Source organism: Rhipicephalus microplus, chromosome 1 (genome assembly GCF_043290135.1).
Source record: "Rhipicephalus microplus isolate Deutch F79 chromosome 1, USDA_Rmic, whole genome shotgun sequence".
NCBI classification, from domain to species: domain Eukaryota; kingdom Metazoa; phylum Arthropoda; class Arachnida; order Ixodida; family Ixodidae; genus Rhipicephalus; species Rhipicephalus microplus.
In genome coordinates, this window is record NC_134700.1 from 188,323,062 (window position 1) to 188,341,625 (window position 18,564).

The 18,564-nt window shown below is 41.2% G+C and overlaps 1 protein-coding gene across 1 annotated transcript; it reads right to left on the reverse strand.

The window, feature by feature from the left end:
* Positions 1-10,672: 10,672 nt before the first annotated feature.
* LOC119178256 (uncharacterized) lies at positions 10,673-15,680 on the reverse strand. Its single transcript, XM_075867991.1, has 5 exons — positions 15,624-15,680; positions 14,369-14,517; positions 12,900-12,967; positions 11,379-11,465; positions 10,673-10,897 (listed from the first exon to the last, which is right to left on the reverse strand). The coding sequence occupies exons 1-5, from the start codon at positions 15,678-15,680 to the stop codon at positions 10,773-10,775; spliced, it is 486 nt and encodes a 161-aa protein (XP_075724106.1). The 3' UTR covers positions 10,673-10,772.
* Between the last annotated feature and the right edge of the window lie 2,884 nt (positions 15,681-18,564).

Here is an 18,564-nt window from a genome sequence, read left to right on the forward strand (position 1 = left end):
GAAAAAGAAAGATAAGAAAGAAAGTAAAAAAGAGGAAGAACCACTGTCAACACTGAGAACGAAGCCAACTGTCCGTCTACATCCACATACGGTTCATATTACGTGCTGTTCAGTTCTTGACGTGTGTCGGGCCACCCAAGATTGTCGCCGCGGTGCCGGGAGGGTCCGTGACGGCGTGCATAAAGAAAGGGGTTTCCCCGTAATGGGTCGGTCGGCGGGCGGCGTGCGTAAAGGAAGGAATTCCCGTTAATGGGTCGGTCGGCTATTTACCTTTAATCTTCGTCCGTTTCCCTTGAATGGTAATCCAGTGGTAGGCGAAGGTAAGCACTTTGTATGTGCACGTGAAAAAAAAAAGAAAGAAAGGACAGTGTACACGTACAAGTCAGTCAGAAAAAAGCATGGTCTCCAGCTATCAATCTTTGTCACCAATTTTCTCCTGGCTTACTTCTCGGAGGCAGTTGAGTTTTCCGGGGTCCTCGTTGATGCCGGCTACTACTGTACGAAATTTGAAAATAAAATATGCCTCACGCTGTTCACGCTCGCGTCTGTTTGAGAAACCGGACTGCAAAAGAGTTACGCTGATATTTTCAAAACTGTAGTTTGCAGGCGCAAATGTCTAGATAAAGGTAGCTTCGGCAGTGAAGTGGCGTGGTACCGGTGATTATTGAACCACAGCCGAAATGGCGTGTCTGTTTGGCCCATATATTCTTGTCCACAGATGTTGCAATGTAGCATGTATATTACGTTACTGGAGTCACAATTAAGGCTTTCAGTTATGCAGAATTTGAAATCCGAGAAGTTCGCTTTGGATTCACGTGTTGTGACCATCTGTGGGCATACCTTGCATCGAGCTTTTCCGCAGGGATGGCACCTTGGTTGAAATTTGGGGGTGTTTGTTTTTGCTCTGACAAGAATGTCCTTCAGATTTTTATCCCGGCGGTACACCACGTGTGGTGGCTTTGCGAAAATAGAAGTTAGTCGTTTGCTTTGCCTGATTATGTTGAAATGGCGGGAAAGTATGTTGTTGATTCGTGGCGCTGATGAGGAGTAAGTTAGTACAAGGTTCGTTTGGGAAGTCGTTTTAGATACTCTGTTTGGTCCCTTAATTATATCATTCCTGTTCACGTTGCGAGCACGTAGTAAGGCATCGTCAATAATGTCTTCCGGATAATTTTTTTCTCAGTGTTCTCAGTGTTGACAGTGGTTCTTACTTTTTTTACTTTCTTTCTTTGCTTTCTTTTTCTTTTTCGTCTTTTTTCTCCCCCCCTTTTTTTTCTTTTTCTAGTTCCCTCTCACTCTCGCAAACATTTTTCAAGGCGAGAGGGACGCGGCAGCAACGAAGCTTGGAAGCTCATGTCAGTATAACTCATCCCTCATCCCCTGATGAAGGGAGGACCCTTCCCGAAACTGTTGGGAAATAAAAATATTTATCCTTGTTGACAACGCCCCCGTTGTGGCATATATATATATATATATATATATATATATATATATATATATATATATATATAATCTAGTAGATCCTCCGTGAGGGGTCACAACGTGGTTTATTTCGACGTTTCGGCTTAGAGTCTGGCCTTCATCAGGATTAAAGATACAGTTTGTCGGTGCTCAGCTTTATACAATCTCAAATCAGAGGGTAAGGAAAGAGGAAAAAAAGACAGAAAAGAAAAAAAGGAAAGAAAAGAAGAAAAAGAGAAGAAGAAGAGAAAAATATTATACGGTGGACGCCCCTCGGGTGCCCCCCTTCCACTCTTCCTTCCACTTCCCCCTTCATCTCCCTCCCCCTTCTCCCCTTCACCTTTCTGATGTCACCAGTCTGTGTATGTTTCCTTTCACTAACGCATTCCTCCCGATCAGGCGGCCCCTCTTGGCACTGGCGGTTCGGTGTGGGGCAAAAAAGAGCTTTCCAGGAAGTCCTAAGCCTTTAACTACTCGGAGTCACGTAAACAATTCGTCGTAGAAGAAGGGGTGCCACGTATTGTGGCAGAGGCTGGTAAGCGGGCATTTTAGGAAGTTCTAAGCCTTTAACTACTCCGCGCCTTGTCAACATTTCGTCGTAAAAAGAGGGTTGCCCCGTATTGCGGTAGGCTGTGCAAGCGGGTGCAATGCGAATTCCTTGCCCGCTTCTGGATTACGCGTGTAGTGGGGGCCTCCCGGCTGTGCACAGGGTTGCTGTTGGGCATGTCATGCTTGGCACAATTGATTGGGTAGTAAAATAAAACAGAAAACAGACGACAGCTGCATTTAAGAAAAGTAGTTACACTTGGAATTGTTTTGGGTTGTCCAGTGCCCTTCGCAGCTGCAGTGCCGTGAAATCAGTTACTATTTTCATTGTTGCCGTTATTGTTTTCTAATGCTTTAATTGCTGCAAGTGCACCAGGATTCTCATTTATTTTTCTATCGAGGATGTTAAATCAGTGAATAAGGTATGACTCTCGTTGTTCACGTTCTCGATTTTATTTAAATCCCGTCTCTAAGAGCGTTACTGATAGTTTGTCGAATGCATGGTCGGGAAGATTGAGATGTTTTGATAGAGGTATACTTGGGGCTGATTTCGCATGGGCTCTGTGATTATTGAAGCGAATCCTAAATGGTGTTTCTGTTTGTCCGATGTACTGCATATCACACTCGTTGCATTCGAGTAGGTATACCACATTAGAGGAATCGCATGTTAGGTTTCCTCGTATGTTAATTGAAAACTTGGATTGCGTGCTGGTTGCTTTGTCTGTTTCTCGCATCGCCTTACATACAAGACATCGTGGCTTTAAACAAGGGCGGCACGAATTATTGGAGGGTGATGTGTTAATTTGGGAGTGGACAAGGGTGTCTTTGAGGTTACGTGGTCGTCGGTAAACGACGCCTGGAGCGGATGGGAATGCGTGTTTCAGACGTTCACTTTGTTCCAGAATGTTGTAATGTCGTTTAAGAATTTTGTTTACATTGGGGAAGTTTGTGCTGTAAGTCAAGCAGAGGTTTGTTCGTTGTGGTTCTTCTCGTGGTGGTCGCTTCATAAGTAAGTCTTCACGCTTTAGTTTTCTGGCTTTTTTAACAGCGTGATTATTTACATGTGGGGGGTATTTTTGTTTCTCGAGCATAAGTTTTAGCCTCTGTGAGCTCATGTCAAAGTCAGCGTCTCTAGAGCAGATTCGCTTAAACCGGTGAGCCTGGCTGTATGGAATACTGTTTTTACAGTGGCGTGGGTGATCGCTTTGGTAATGGAGGGATTGTTGTCGATCCGTTGGTTTGCGATATAGGGTTTTAGAGAGTTTCTCTTCTTCTATCGTTATGGTAACATCAAGAAAATGTACGGTAACTTGCGAGTATGTGTGTGTGAAGTGTATGTTCGGATGTACAGCCTTGTAGGTGTCGATAAAGCTGAGAAGTTCGTCCTCGCTGTGGGTCCAAATAAGAAAGATGTCGTCTTTGTATCTTCTGTATAACATTGGTTTCAAAAAACTTTGTGCAAGAAATTCAAATTCTAGCTTTCCCATAAATATGTTGGCATAATTAGGTGCCATTTTGGTGCCCATAGCGGTCCCGCTGATTTGCCGAAAATACTCTTGGTTAAACTTGAATGAATTTAATTCGAGGACCATCCTCGTCAAAGTTGCAATGGCAGAGAAATCTGGGGTGTTAGATTGTCTCTGGTTTGTGTACATGTTTTGTGATTCAGCTATGCCGTCATCGTGAGGAATATTTGTATATAATGAAGAGACATCAAGAGTAACCACGTACGAGTTTTTCGGCACACAGATCCCTGCAATGTCTCGAAGAAAATGTGTGGTGTCTTTTATGTACGACGCGAGGGTGCATGGAATGTGGCTTATTAGTTTGTCCACGTACCCTGATATGGGTTCAGTTATTGTACCGATGCCTGATATGATTGGTCGACCTGCGTTACCGGGTTTATGAATTTTTGGGAGGATGTAGAAGCGACCTGGACGAGGGTATGCTGCTTGCATCAGTTTGTGGTCAGTGTTCGTTATCTTTTCTGCATCCAAATGTTTCTTTAGTTCTGTTGATATGATACGTTTGTATTCGTCTGTCGGATCACCTGGGAGGCGTTCGTAAAATCTTGAGTCATCTAGTTGGCGGTATGCTTCTTGTAAGTAGTTGGTTGTATTAAGGACTACAATTGCTCCTCCTTTGTCAGCGGGTTTTATTGTTATGTCTGTCCTAGATGCCAAATTTTTCATACTTATTTTTTCAGATTTTGTCAAGTTTTCTCCGTTTCCTTTCTGTCTGTAGTGTTCGTGTACTATATCTTTCTGTACTGCGGTGATATAAAGGTCCAAGCACTTGTCTTGATTACTGTTCGGTGTCCAATCATTTGATTTACGACGGTGAATTGTTTCGTGGTTAGAAGGCCTGTCCAAGAAATATTCGCGCAACCTTAAACTTCGAGCGAAGTTGTCGAGGTCTCGGAGCAAGTGGAATTCATCGAAAAACTTTGTGGTCGGGCAGAAGCTTAGTCCCTTAGATAGCAGTGTTTCTCCGTCAGGTGACAAGCTCGTGTCCGATAAGTTTGCAACCACAGTGTCACAGAGTGTGTTCCTAGATGGGTGCTCGTTTGTACCATTAGTGATTTCCTGGGTGGTGGTGTTGTAGTGATAAGGAACTATATCAGGGAACGCGGGTTCGGGCACATGGTCTCCTTTGAGTTTATGATTTTTTGTGGTCATGATGGCTTGGTATTTATTCTGTTCAAATTCTGTTAATCGAGTGATTTCTTTGTTCGATAAAGTGTTGTGGCGGAAAATGGTGTTGGTCATAGCGACCAGTTTCTTTAACTGCTTATCACTGTGATTAAGAGCGATTTCTGTTAATTTAAGAGATGCCTCAAGGAGCACGTTTTTCCATGTTATTTGGTCGCGTTCATCTAGATTTGTAGCGGCTGGTGTGAGGGAGAGTGTCATACCCTTGGGGGCTACTCTAGCACGAAGGTACACTTGCAAAGTTTATTTATGCATTTGATGTCTAATTGCATAAATGTCTAAGTGTATAAATGCATAAATCAGGTCTAAATGCATAAATCTCAATCTTCCCGACCATGCATTCGACAAACTATCAGTAACGCTCTTAGAGACGGGATTTAAATAAAATCGAGAACGTGAACAACGAGAGTCATACCTTATCCACCGATTCAACACCCTCGATAGAGGAATAAATGAGAATTCTGGTACACTTGCAGCAATTAAAGCATTAGAAAACAATAATGGCAAGAATGAAAATAGTAACTGATTTTACGGCACTGCAGCTGCGAAGGGCACTGGACAACCCAAAACAATTCCAAGTGTAAGTACTCTTCCTAAATGCAGCTGTCGTCTGTTTTCTGTTTTATTTTACTACCCAATCAATTGTGCCAAGCATGACATGCCCAACAGCAACCCTGTGCACAACCGGGAGGTCCCCACTACACGCGTAATCCAGAAGCGGGCAAGGAATTCGCATTGCACCCGCTTGCACAGCCTACCGCAATACGGGGCAACCCTCTTTTTACGACGAAATGTTGACAGGGCGCGGAGTACTTAAAGGCTTAGAACTTCCTAAAATGCCCGCTTACCAGCCTCTGCCACAATACGTGGCACCCCTTCTTCTACGACGAATTGTTTACGTGACTCCGAGTAGTTCAAGGCTTAGGACTTCCTGAAAAGCTCTTTTTTGCTCCACACCGAACCGCCAGTGCCAGGAGGGACCGTCTGATCGGCAGGAATGCGTTAGTGAACGGAAACATACACAGACCGCTGACATCAGAAAGGTGAAGGGGAGAAGGGGGAGAGAGATGAAGGGGGAAGTGGAAGGAAGAGTGGAAGGGGGGCACTCGGGGGGCGTCCACCGCATATTATTTTTCTCTTCTTGTTCTCTTTCTGTTCTTTTTCTTTCCTTTTTCTTTTTTTCTTTTCTGTCTTTTTTTTCCTCTTTCCTTGCCCTCTGATTTGAGATTATCTAAAGCTGAGCACCAACAAACTGTATCTTTAATCCCGATGAAAGCCAGACTCTAGGCCAAAACGTCGAAATAAACCACGTTGTGACCGCTCACGGAGGATCTACTGGACTATACACAACGCTACGGCCACTCAACCACCATGCCTGCATATATATATATATATATATATATATATATATATATATATATATATATATATATATATATATATATATATATATATATATATATATATATATATGCATATATATATATATATATATATATATATATATATATATATATATATATATACATATATATATATATATAGTGTTTTGAGTGGGTTTGAGGGTTTCAGGGATCTCCATTTATTTATCAGACCTTCGGTTATGGTCGAAGTAAAATTCATTCAGGGTGTAAACTGGTCTATTGTGCGGATGCAAAACTGGTTTGGCAGAAGAGGAACTCAGATCGAGAAGATATTATTCGCATGAGAAAAGAACAACCTACTTTGTTGCGAAATGACATCATTAACGGTAACTACAATATACAATATTGGTTCAGTATGAGCCAACTAGCCTGCAGGAAAATATTTAGAAAATATAATGTGGTTCATTTTTACGCAAACTCAAGCAAACACTGCACGAGCCTGCAGAAAGTAAGAAAAGACCGAAACAGTTATTGCTGTTTGATTCTAGCGATGCAGAATGATGTATTCCGCTATCGGACGACTTTATATGCAGATTTGTTGCGCCATGGCCTCCATTAATCCTAAGGGCAGCATGAATACTTAGAACGGCACAACACATTTGTCCACCGTCACCCTACTCTTCCATCTCTGCTTTGTGATATTTCTTCGAAATAGTGTTACCGCTTGCACAGTAACACTCGAGGTGAGGTTACAGACGCGATTCTGTTTTTCAGGAGTTGATGACTGTTCATAGGGCTTGATAAGTCTAAGTACTTTCATTTATATTTTTTTCTTTTCGTTTGTGAAGACCCAAAGGTTCTCATGCAAGGGTGCCAATGGGTGTAGAATTATCCACAATGTAACTTCATAACAGCGCATAAGCATACATTAGTAAGCGACTTAGAACTGGAAATTGCAGCTATCTTTGCCTCAACAGAGACTTACGCTTCGTGCCCGTTTACTCCTTTAAGTAACCAGGAATACATGGCGGTTGATGCGTTCTTGTCGTAGTCTGTGCGCACACCCGTCAAGCAATCGATGTCGCTACCCTTGACTGCGTCAAAGACGGTGATGCCATTCGCTCGCAAAGTTGTCGAACAGCTGAAAAGCACGTGAAATGTGAGTGTACATTTTCAGGTGTCACGCTAGATTCGGGATAGCCACCGTTTTTTTTTTCGCAACCGGAAGTGTGCGATGATATTCGATCTTGTCCATCGAACTTCTCATATTTTCAGTCCTTTCAATGTAATGGTAAGTTTTGAGGCCCCTATTCATATTGGGGATGGGGCCGATGTCACGGCACTTTAGTCATAATTGACACCTTTAGAAGTTCTAATGAGTATCAGTAAGTAATTGAATTTTGTTGCACACAGCATGTGCAAACAGCACCATACAGAATCAAGGTTTTCTAGGCACGCAAATGACACCATGCATAGTTCAAGACACCCGGCGTTTTGAGGCCGATGGTGCGCAGTATTCAAGGGTTGACTACTTCGATCGTGGCAGTGGCATTACCGTCTTTTTTTCTGGTCTAACATCGGTTCTTTTTGTACATGGCATGGTGAGCGCCGTCCGCAAATGCATTAGGCAACGTATCCAAAATGCGAGCGGTATATAGGTGTTCTGAATGTACCAGAACTTGAAGGTAAGACGGCTTCTCAAGTTTGTCTCTGTAACTAAGAAGAGTGTGGACGTAGACTAGTTGGTGATTCGGTGTCGATGCGGATAAATGCCGGCTATATAAATAATTAGTAGCACCTAATATAATCAACTCTGTTGTTTGACCAATTATTTCTGATATCATCCTTATTTTTAGGTCTGTTTGCCAAGTATCGTCAAAACGATTAATCACACGAGAACATTTGTTCCTGTATATGTCTGAAAATCTTTTCTTTTTCACTAGGTATCTACGGGGACCAGATATGGGCATCCAGAGACTTCATAATACAACGGTCAGCGTCGGCGTGCCTATCGCAGAGAGTGAGTGGCCCGCTGTGTAGTATACGCCTTTCCCAGGACTCCCAATAACGTTTTTCCGTGAATGCTTCGACTATGGGAGTTTCAAATATGAAGGTTTAGTGGGCGCTCTTTCATAATTTTTCCATTTTTTGTATGTGTAAAACTTTTATTGTCTTGAATATCTCCAAAATATCCTGAATTCGCGGCGAAAACCCTAGTTTTAACGGGCCGTCACAGAAATTACGTTGCATTCGACAAACCTTTTAACCGGCGAAGCTAGCGTGTTCATTAGGTAACTGTTCCTACCCCACCTTAAAACGCAGGAAAAAAAAAGAAAACACCAAGAGCTATTACGAGACAGCTTATAAGCAAGTAAATCAGCCATAGCTTAAAGAATAGCATGAGCCGATGCCATGAGGAGGCCTGAATGACGCAGGCATTGGCTATAGGAGCGTTCTTTTGTGATAATAACTTGGATAAAGAAGCTTGCCGGTGAAGTGCATCGGGTCGGGCCCCGTTTAGCAGGAGGTAGAGAACAGCCTAAAGCTACACGAAACTTCGCCTCGAATACCGAAAGCGTGTTTAATTTGGTTTTACCACAAACTCACGCAAATTATAATTGTTGTATTCTCGAGGTTTGCGGTGTTTGCAGCAAATTGTTTTTTGTGATGTAAGCTCTCTTAAACTTGCGACTTTTTATGGATAGGCCTACTTGTTTTCTTTTCTAAGAAGTAATATAGGTGACGTTTGTGAAAGTAGTTGTGAACTTCTTCTTAGAGGAATGTGAAGAGTTGAGAACCCGATGAAAATCAAAGCATATAAAGACATTAGCAGGTGCCAGCGAGTAGCCAGCCAAGTTCACTAGGTTCTGGTGGTTTTGCTTAAGAACCCCTTAACCTCTTGGGAACATTCGCAAAAGGGCACGTAGGCATCCCAGAATACCACTGGCCGATCATTTATTATCGGTTAAGTTTCGGATGTGGTGGTGGAAAAATGCGGCGTTCCAGGTAAAAGTGCTTTGTTATTTCATTGTACGTAATTGGTGCATCCCGATTGGTATCTAACCCAGCAAGATAGGGTTGCCCTGTGGCGGTGCGGTCGGTAAGTGCGCGCGCTCAATCATGGGCGATCTCGTTGAGGTTGGATAGGGCACCCGGCCCCTGGCCTAGATGGGCGGGGAACCAGATGACAGTATGGTGCTTCAGGGCACTCAGGTCTGCTTTGCGCAGGATACGTAGCGCCTGGTCGGAGATGACTCTGCTTTCGAAGGCTTTGATGGCTGGCCTGGAGTCGCTGTAAATGGATTCCTGTTTGCTGTCGAGCTGTCGAGCATTCCTGTTGCTGCCACGTAGCAGTGGCTCTGTGTTCTACACAAGCTTTCGTTCCATGACATTAAAGCCACATGGCTTCTCTACCTCACGAAGCACCTACAGAGAGAATATTATCGTCTTTCGACGACATTTCCACTGATGCACGCAAATGCACGGCTAATCTTTTTTTGCTTTGTCTTCGTTTCCTTACCTTCCTTCTCTCTCTTTATTTTCTCTCTATGTAATTCTCAGTTCCTCTTTCTTCATATTTTTTGTCTGTACACATCTACTTCACTTTGTTAATTATTTCGCTGTCTTACTTTTCCCTGTGTTTTCATTCTCTTTATTTTTTAGATTTTTTCATTTAACTTTCATTCTACGCCATGCTTTGCTGACTACTTTTTTTCTAGCCGCAGTCGTGGCCGAGTGGTTAAGGCGATAGTCTTGAAAACCATTGGGTTCTTCCCGGACTACTTTTTTCTATCTCCTGGGCATACTGCAATGTACGCGGCAATGTTATTCTCTCTTAGCGTGTCTGAGTGAGTGAGTGGCTACAATGATCGTCTTCGAATCATGGCTACAGTAGTTATAGGGTGACACCATCGATAAACTTTTTCGTGACAAATTTGCCCTTTCTCTTTCTTCTCCCCGTCATACTCTTAGAGTGCATTTATTCTCTCGCTCAGTTCCCGTTCATGATAATAATATGTTGCCGGATTGCAACCGACGGCAGGCGTTAACAGCTGTCCTGTTCATATCGTTTGGGCTTTGTATACCCCCTCTCCCCCTAAAAAAAAGAATGCCTTGATGGCATGTGTGGACTTCATGTAGTTGCCACATGTAGCCTTGGTGCTTTTTGGTAATGATCCATGTAAGTACGACCGATGACTTTTGGTTGAGTTATGATTCTCTAAGTCTAACTTTCATCTCGTTTGATATCATCAAATAATCTGTGGTGTGTGCATATTACTTTCTCCAACGGTCTGTAACGCTTAAAGGTGCGACTTCCCAAGCGTGGATTTCCCATTCTCCGGACTGCATTTTCATACTCCCGAAGGACGTACGATAGTATATTGACACACAGGCTGTGCAATAATTTATACACTGAGGGTTAGAGCCTTTTTGTGTAGCATTTGTGTACATCCCACTGCTTTGTGAAGTGTTGCTTAGCAATATTAACGACTGAAAAACAGCAAAAGATTATTCTATCTTATTATGTGCTGCAAAAAAAAAAAAAAAGATTCCACAGACGGCCTTAACATACAAAGATGTAATCACCACTGCAGGTATATAGACAGATGTATTTTAGAGTGTCCGACAAAAACTAGTCTACCATACACAATTTGTTGAAAAAGCTATCATTGCCGTGGATAAGTGCCTTTCACACTTGGTTGCAGGTAGCTTTATCGTAAGCTACAACTTCCTTGTCGCAGTTTTTGCGGAATTCTTCTGTACATTGGCTGGGAACATTGTCTTTCGCCTCTTCCGAGGTCCAAAGCATACATTCTGCGAAATAAACGAAATATTTCACAGTTACCTCTGCCCACATGAACGAATTAATGTTACTATGATGTAGCTGCAGATAGGACGGCATCAATTTAATTAGCCAATGAACCACGGTTAATATGCTGCCACTAGTATGAAAACTCGACAACACGTAGGTTTTTTAGAGGTTCGGTAAAATGTTCAGTTTTTAAGGAAAATAAAAACGACCCCACCCAATGTTTTCACAATGATAGATACGTTAAATTGTCAGAGATGAATAGAAAGTTTTGGGATTGGCTCTGAAGCGGCGCTCTCTAACAACAGTGCTGTGTACTTTTGGTGCTGCTACTGATGTAGGCACAGCTAAAATTCAGATTGCCTTGGTTGTGGCTTTACTCATTTCTTGCTCATCTGTCATAAGATCTTTGTATAGAACTGACAGACCCAAACACAGGATTCTATCTACGCTGTCCACGTAAACAATCACGAGTGTCTTGCTTACGTGTATTGTCATTGTATGGGATCTCCATGACCGCGCAGTTTTTGTAGTCTGCGTAGATAAGCTTTGATTCTTGTTTCCAATCTTCATCTGAAAGCCGTCACAGAAAATGAAGCCGTGTATCATCGTTTCTATTCATGTACACCAAGCGAACGTCATAGCCAGAGATTGGCGAGAATTCACTACATAATAAAAAAAAAAGATATCGGATAATACCAAGAACACATTGAATAACATATCGTAAGTACTGGTTCAAGCTGCCTTTAGCATAAAGCGTTTACTGTACGTCAGTTAGAGAGAATAGTTAGTCTCCTAAAACTTATAGCGCTTTGTTTTTGACTTTCAGTTAACCAAGAGTAGTGAGGTGACTGCAGCAGTTACTCTACGACTTTTTTCATAAATGTTTGGGTACAGTATTTTACTGGTGCGAAGCATTAGTGAAATTGTTTCAACTCGCTAGTAAAGTTTGGGCACGTGTTTTGTTTATATCACAGCGAAGGAGCTTATTTTCTTGAAGAATTCCTACTCGGGCTGTGTCGCAGTCGGTTTTTCAACGCAGCAAACGAAGATTTGGCTCATTTTGACGCATTCATGATCTTGGACCTCCACTTTTGGCCGAGATTGTGCATGATAGGCTACAACTGCCATAAAAATGTGTGGTCTGCACAGTCGTATTTCAGAGAAAAATATTTTGCAGAAATTCTTGAGGCAGTGCCCGACCATTCGAGTGACTCTAAAGAGTAGAGCTGATTATAAGTTATAACATAGCGCAAATTTCAATGTGACGACATCTGCTAGACGCCGGTGGGCAAATCAATCACCGTGTGTATGTTTCTTGTACACTTGGTGATTTTTCAAGTATTTGTTGTATATTAGGTTGTGTACATAGCCAGGTTATAAAGAGAAAGAAAACGACGCATGGTAGAGCTGTATTGCGCAGTGCGACGTGGAGAAAGGGGTCACTGGTTCGAATTTATCGGTGGGATGTTTAAATTTTTTTCTGATGGTTATCTTTTGTTTTATTTTTATATATTCTTATAGAGATACATATACAAGACACGGCAGTGACATCAATGTGAAAAATCGACAAAGACTGGCATCTATTTGTTCTAGGTATGAAACTAAAAGATGGTACGACTGCAGGATCACTTCATTCTATTCAGGTCACAATATTATTTTGCTGATAAATATCCTACTCTCTCTAGTTTATACGAATTGTCCTTCCTTTTTATTGTCAAACGAATAACTTATAAGGAGTGTGATACAGTGAACATCATGTTTACGTGTACAAGCACAAAAGTTTTAGTCAATTTCTCGCAACCCACTACGATCTATTGTGTACGCCGACGGCTCCCGTGGAGCACTAATCATGGTGATACCTTACCATGGTGGGTATCTAGGCAACAACTGCGTCACCAGCTATCAGTAAATAAGACAACAAGTCTTGTCACTCAATCATTAAACTTTAAGCTCTTTTATGTGTAAACTAGTTAATTACCTACGCTAAAACTTGTTAATGCTTACCATCATCAATAGCGACTATTGCCCTGTCGGGCTGGTCTGCTTTCTTGAAGTGGACTGTGATATTCCGTCTGAAAGTATGCAGGCACATGTAGGTAACACGAAAACTTAGCAATGAAAGGATGACACTTTTTCGCATAGTTCGTGTATCGTCGTATACTCTTTTCCCAAACTGTTCGGCTAACAATGGCTGCCAGTTTTGGCACAGATCTGCTTAAATGCATTGCCAAGTTTAACTTGTTTATGTCGTATGGTGGAGATATGTCGCGTTATATGTGCGCACAATTCAAGGTGTTATACAGGGTCTCCCACATAACTTGAGCCAAGAATTTGAAACTGAAATGCACTTAGGAGGCGAATCGAACCAAACGCATGCTACTCGCACTAGCCTGTAGGTACTCAGGCTATTTTTTATTAGTCTCCATACTAATTAAATACTAATTTTCAATTACTCGTTTTTAATTCTGGACTGGAAACCCAAAATACGAACACTGAGATGTAGACCACTTTCAGAAACTACCAACAAAATTTCCACGTTGTAAAGGAAACCCGCAAAACGTGAAAGGAAGGCGTGTGACGGAGCACGAGCGCACTGCTATAGGGCTGCAATAGGCTTTCTTTGGCTTGCTTACGCAGCAGTTCCGCATCACACTGCTATACAACTTGGAGTATGCTTGACCTTCGTATTCTAGAGTAGTACGCGGTAGTGTAACCAGACCCCATGCTCATCGCATTTACTATAGCGGGAAGGAAAGAAAACGCTTGTTCAAGTGGAATTGGTCCTTTCGAACTATCTTAGAATGCTTACTGGACGTACAGATGCCAAATTATGGCTTCGCCCTAATGCTTCTTTTTGCAAATTGGCGAAGTATTTACTCCCTTTTCTTAAGGTTTCATGTGCTTCTGCGGAGCTGCAGGCCTTCTAATAAAAAAGCACCTTCAAGCCAACCACTCACCACACAATTTACTTGTTTTGATGATCAGTGTAAATGTACAAATCCGGCGTACAATACTACATTCATTAAGGAGACTCTTCCCTCTAGAAAGCACTCTTATAGCTATTTTTAATTAAAGATTGGTGTATCCCACGCACTTAGGAAATCGACGTTATGGGAAGCTTGCGGAAGAAAGATGATCACATAATAATTTTTTAAGTGAGTGACACGTCATGAAGTTAGGCTGAACACATGTGTAAATCTTGCACGCAGTGATATTTGTGTAAGAGTTGCAGTTGTTTATATTATAAGTCGTTTGCACTTGTGCAACGATGCATCAGGAACATGAGAATTAAAAACACCTGAAGCGACAAGCTGACATGAAGCGCTGGGGCTCGCGAGGATTTTAGCCCAGGACAGTGCTTCATAAACAGGGCGACACGCTTAATTTGATGGGGTGGCTGCATCATAGGAGTGCATATGCAATGTTTAAGAAATGCGATGCATTCATGCGAAGAGTGAACATGCGCGACTCACTTCGGACGACCATGGAGGCCTTTGAGAATCCAAACATAATCGGCAGCTTGTCCCTCTTCAAGTTTCGTTCGCACTGCCTTCAGGCACTCGAGATCGCCGTCTTCGTCGGTGTCCAGTATGGCAACGCCGTTGGGGTGTACCTGAATTACCTAGAATGTTGGCAGTGAAATTGAAATATTTGCAAAAAGATATGAAGAATAAACTCAACCCGTGAATGGGTTGCATGGTAAGACCAACCGCAAACACCCTACTTACCTTAATCAAAGGAAAAAAAAACTGTCTCCGTTAACAAAACGCTAGTAAAAGGTAACTGCAATAATGATGCCCATCTTAAAAGATTGTTCCGCAACATCGCAAGAGCACATAGCACATTGTGCTCGACAATTTCATGTTTGCTTTAAATTCGCCCCAATAGGTTCTCCGCCACTTCAATACTATGCGGTAGAATTTTATTATTGAGTATTTAACATTGTTTTATTCGTGATTTGAAAAGAAAATGAAGTGGTGTATTGTCCATAAATTGCAATCGCTTGTTTAGAAGGAGCATCTATTGTAAACGTAACTACTGGCCTGATTTCGTATAATAGATTGCATACCAATGCAGACAGAGCCAGGGCGACTGAGGCTTATGTGCGCTAGAAGAAGTTTACACTTCTAAATGTTAGGTCAAGCAATGGCTACGCGAACCGTGTAAAAACTCAGGGCGGTGAAAACCCATATTGAATATTTTGACAACATTTCAGTAGTATATATACTTCACTGAAACCAAATTGCGTAATTAATTCGCTTATTTGGACTGGAACTATCAGCAAAACTTCAGCAATCAATATAAAGACTAATCAGAGTTGTGGTATGCGTGGGACATCGAACTAGTACTTTGAGGCTTATAAAACACTAAAAATCCTCAAAGAAACCAGATGCTTCGGGTTTTGTGTCCCAATATACAGGAAGAAATACAGTAAGTGGACGTTCGCAACGGACATAAAATACGCCGTAAAGAATCGTATGGTAAAAAAATTGTGCAAACAGTTTTTCAGTTTTGCGGTGAAAGAGCCGTACACCTTGAAAATACTTCACAAACACAAGTAGCACTAGCTTAGATGTAAGAATATATTTAATCCTTTAGGAAAACAAAAATTATACGTGCCTTAAAAAAATCGAGACCATTGTTCTCTGAGCGTGTTTGTAAGTCACCAAAAACGTCTCCTGGTGTAACCCAAAAAGTGCATACGCACGCTATGATAATATTGGTTACTTGCAGCATCTTCTCTACTCTCTGTTGCGTCGAGCTGGTGTAGTGAGACGGTGGCATGTACAGTTTATATATAAATACGAGAAAGTTCTATCAACCTTGACATATCACACATTTTCATTGTGGTGTTTGGTTGCATGCTTTGTGAGTATTAGGATGTCAGTGTGAGATATTATTCATACTTCCGTTTGTGCTAATTAAATTTGCGATGTGTGGGCTTGCGTAAATTGATAACCACAGCCTGGCGCTAGTAAACCACTTTCTGAATATCTGTTGTGAAGACTGTCAGGTAACCTGATCCATTCACTGTGAACACAGCCCCGCGTACACTCATCCTTTTTCTGCCTATCACCTTCACGCAACACCATTCAAAACAGAATTAGTTTTTCAGCTAACATTTCATTAACTTGCACTGGTTCCATTTCAGTTCCATTGGGTCGTGTTTCGCAGCGTAGGGGTAGTTTCATACACATGCTGTCTGAAGTGAGTCTCTCTGTAAAATTATTAACACTGGGGTAAGAGAAAAATACAGAAGGGCTTATGAATACGTCTAGTTAGTCGAATTTTTAATGATCATCATCATTTTATTGAAGAGGCTTTTCACAGTCTAAGTAGTCAACTTCTTGTCATGTGAATAACGCAGGAGAGATATTCATGATCTAAACATAATACATTAAATTTGAAGCATATATAAATAAATAAATAAATAAATATATATATATATATATATATATATATATATATATATATATATATATATATATATATATATATGAGATATAACAGACAGTAATGCCAAGGAATGTACAGGGGAAGTTATTAGAACCAATGGAACACATACAAGAAGAAAGAAAAGTGGATGAAAATATGAGCAGCCGTGAGCAGGCCGCTGTAGTAGCTCAGTGGTTAGAGCATCGAACGCGTTATTCGAAGGTCGTAGGTTCGATTCCTGCGCACGGCTGTTTATTTTTTCATCCACTTTTCTTTCTTCTTATTTTCGTTCCATTGGTTCTAATAACTTCCCCTGTACATTACTTGGCATTACTGTCTGTTAGATGTCATTAGGATTGTGTTAAAACACGGAAAAACGAGCCCTTAGGTATACACTTCTTTCCCTTATATATATATATATATATATATATATATATATATATATATATATATATATCCTGCTTACAGTTGGTAATTTTTTCATCCACTTTTCTTTCTTCTTATTTACATTCCATTAATGTTAATAACTTCCCCTGTACATTCCTTGGCATTACTGTCTGTTATATCTCATTATTATTGTGTTAAAAACACGGAAAAACGAGCCCTTAGGTATACACTTCTTTCCCTTACTTCTATATATATATATATATATATATATATATATATATATATATATATATATATATATATATATATATATATATATATATATAAGAATAACATTGGTGCCGCAAGGTTATAAATACGAAAGTAGATGCACTTTCACATAACAACTGTTTATTGTGGCGACGTTTCGACGGGAACCCCGTCTTTTGCCTTGATAAAGACAGGGTTCCCGTCGAAACGTCGGCACAATAAACAGTTGTTATGTGAAAGCGCATCTACTCTCATATATATATATATATATATGAGAGTAGAGTATATATATATATATATATATATATATATATATATATATATATATATATATATATATATATATGTAACGTATGTAGGTAGTGACTGAAGGTAGAGGCTGAGGAGGAAGAAGTGCAGTATGGAATAAACATGGCGTATGAGCCAGGCCACGTCTCTCAGTCATCATAGCGGTACACGAGTCGACAGGATGGAAACCTGCCTGCCCTTTCATCAGTTACTCATCATCGACGCAGTTCCCCAGAAGACATCCTGACCATACATTGACAACCGAATCATCGCCTAGAAGGACAACGACCAGCAACATGACAGAACCGTCGACTGACCTAGACATCCCCAAGTACACCGGATCAGCGGACGACGGACCCGTACAGGACTGGTTCAACCTATTCGAGCTCCACGCCGCCGCTGCATCCTGGTCGGAACGGGAGATGATTATCAACTTGACTGACTACATCTCTGGTGAGGCATTTAAGTTTTACCTCGCCCACATCTTTGAAAATGACGAGTCATGGCAAAAGATCAAAGAAGAGATGTTCACTCGTTTTAACGACCAATAACGAGACCTACTTATTGCCGACCATCTGGAGAAAACAACACACTATCGTCAATTCCCTAAGCAGTCCTCAAGCATTCGAAAGCCCAGCGCGAATCGACAACTGCAACAAGACGAAGTGGCACATGAGTTTACTTTCAGAAGACCATGCGTGTTTTGGGAAAAATCTAACCATCAAGCGCACCTCCCTTCTACACGAATGTCAGCATTTCGAAAGTCCTCGCTCCAGCATATGACCTGTGTGACGCTATGATGAATGGGCAGTCGTGGCCTGGCTCATACGCCATGTGTATTCCATACTGCACTTCTTCCTCCTCAGCCTCTACCTTCAGTCACTACCTACTTACGTTATATATATATATATATATATATATATATATACATATATATATATATATATATATATATATATATATATATATATATATATACAAATATATATATATATATATATATATGTGTCTGATGAAGATTGGTATTCAATCGAAACGTCAGAAGCGTATATTTATTTTATGCTACTTCTACGGCAACCAAAGCCAGACTATTTATAATCTACGTAGATAAATTGCCGTGGGTACCTGTCCTTGGCTGTAGAAATGAACTTGGCTATGGGGATGCAGATGCACTCGGCCACGCAGTGATTGGACTTCACATGCTATGAAATACGCCTCTGGTCATATAGTTTCTCACAAACATACCTAGAGGGAAATGTGGTGCTAGTGAGCTGCTGGATGCAAGGGAAGGACTGGATACGTGAGCTTC

What these genes read in the sequence shown, in the direction of transcription:
- LOC119178256 (XM_075867991.1), bottom strand. Translation starts at nt 15,680, where the DNA reads ATGCCACCGTCTCACTACACCAGCTCGACGCAACAGAGAGTAGAGAAG. An exon ending in GAGTAGAGAAGATGCTGCAA is followed by an intron (nt 14,518 to 15,623) that starts GTAACCAATATT and finishes CCAACATTCTAG; the next exon opens with GTAATTCAGGTACACCCCAA. An exon ending in GGCCTCCATGGTCGTCCGAA is followed by an intron (nt 12,968 to 14,368) that starts GTGAGTCGCGCA and finishes GCATACTTTCAG; the next exon opens with ACGGAATATCACAGTCCACT.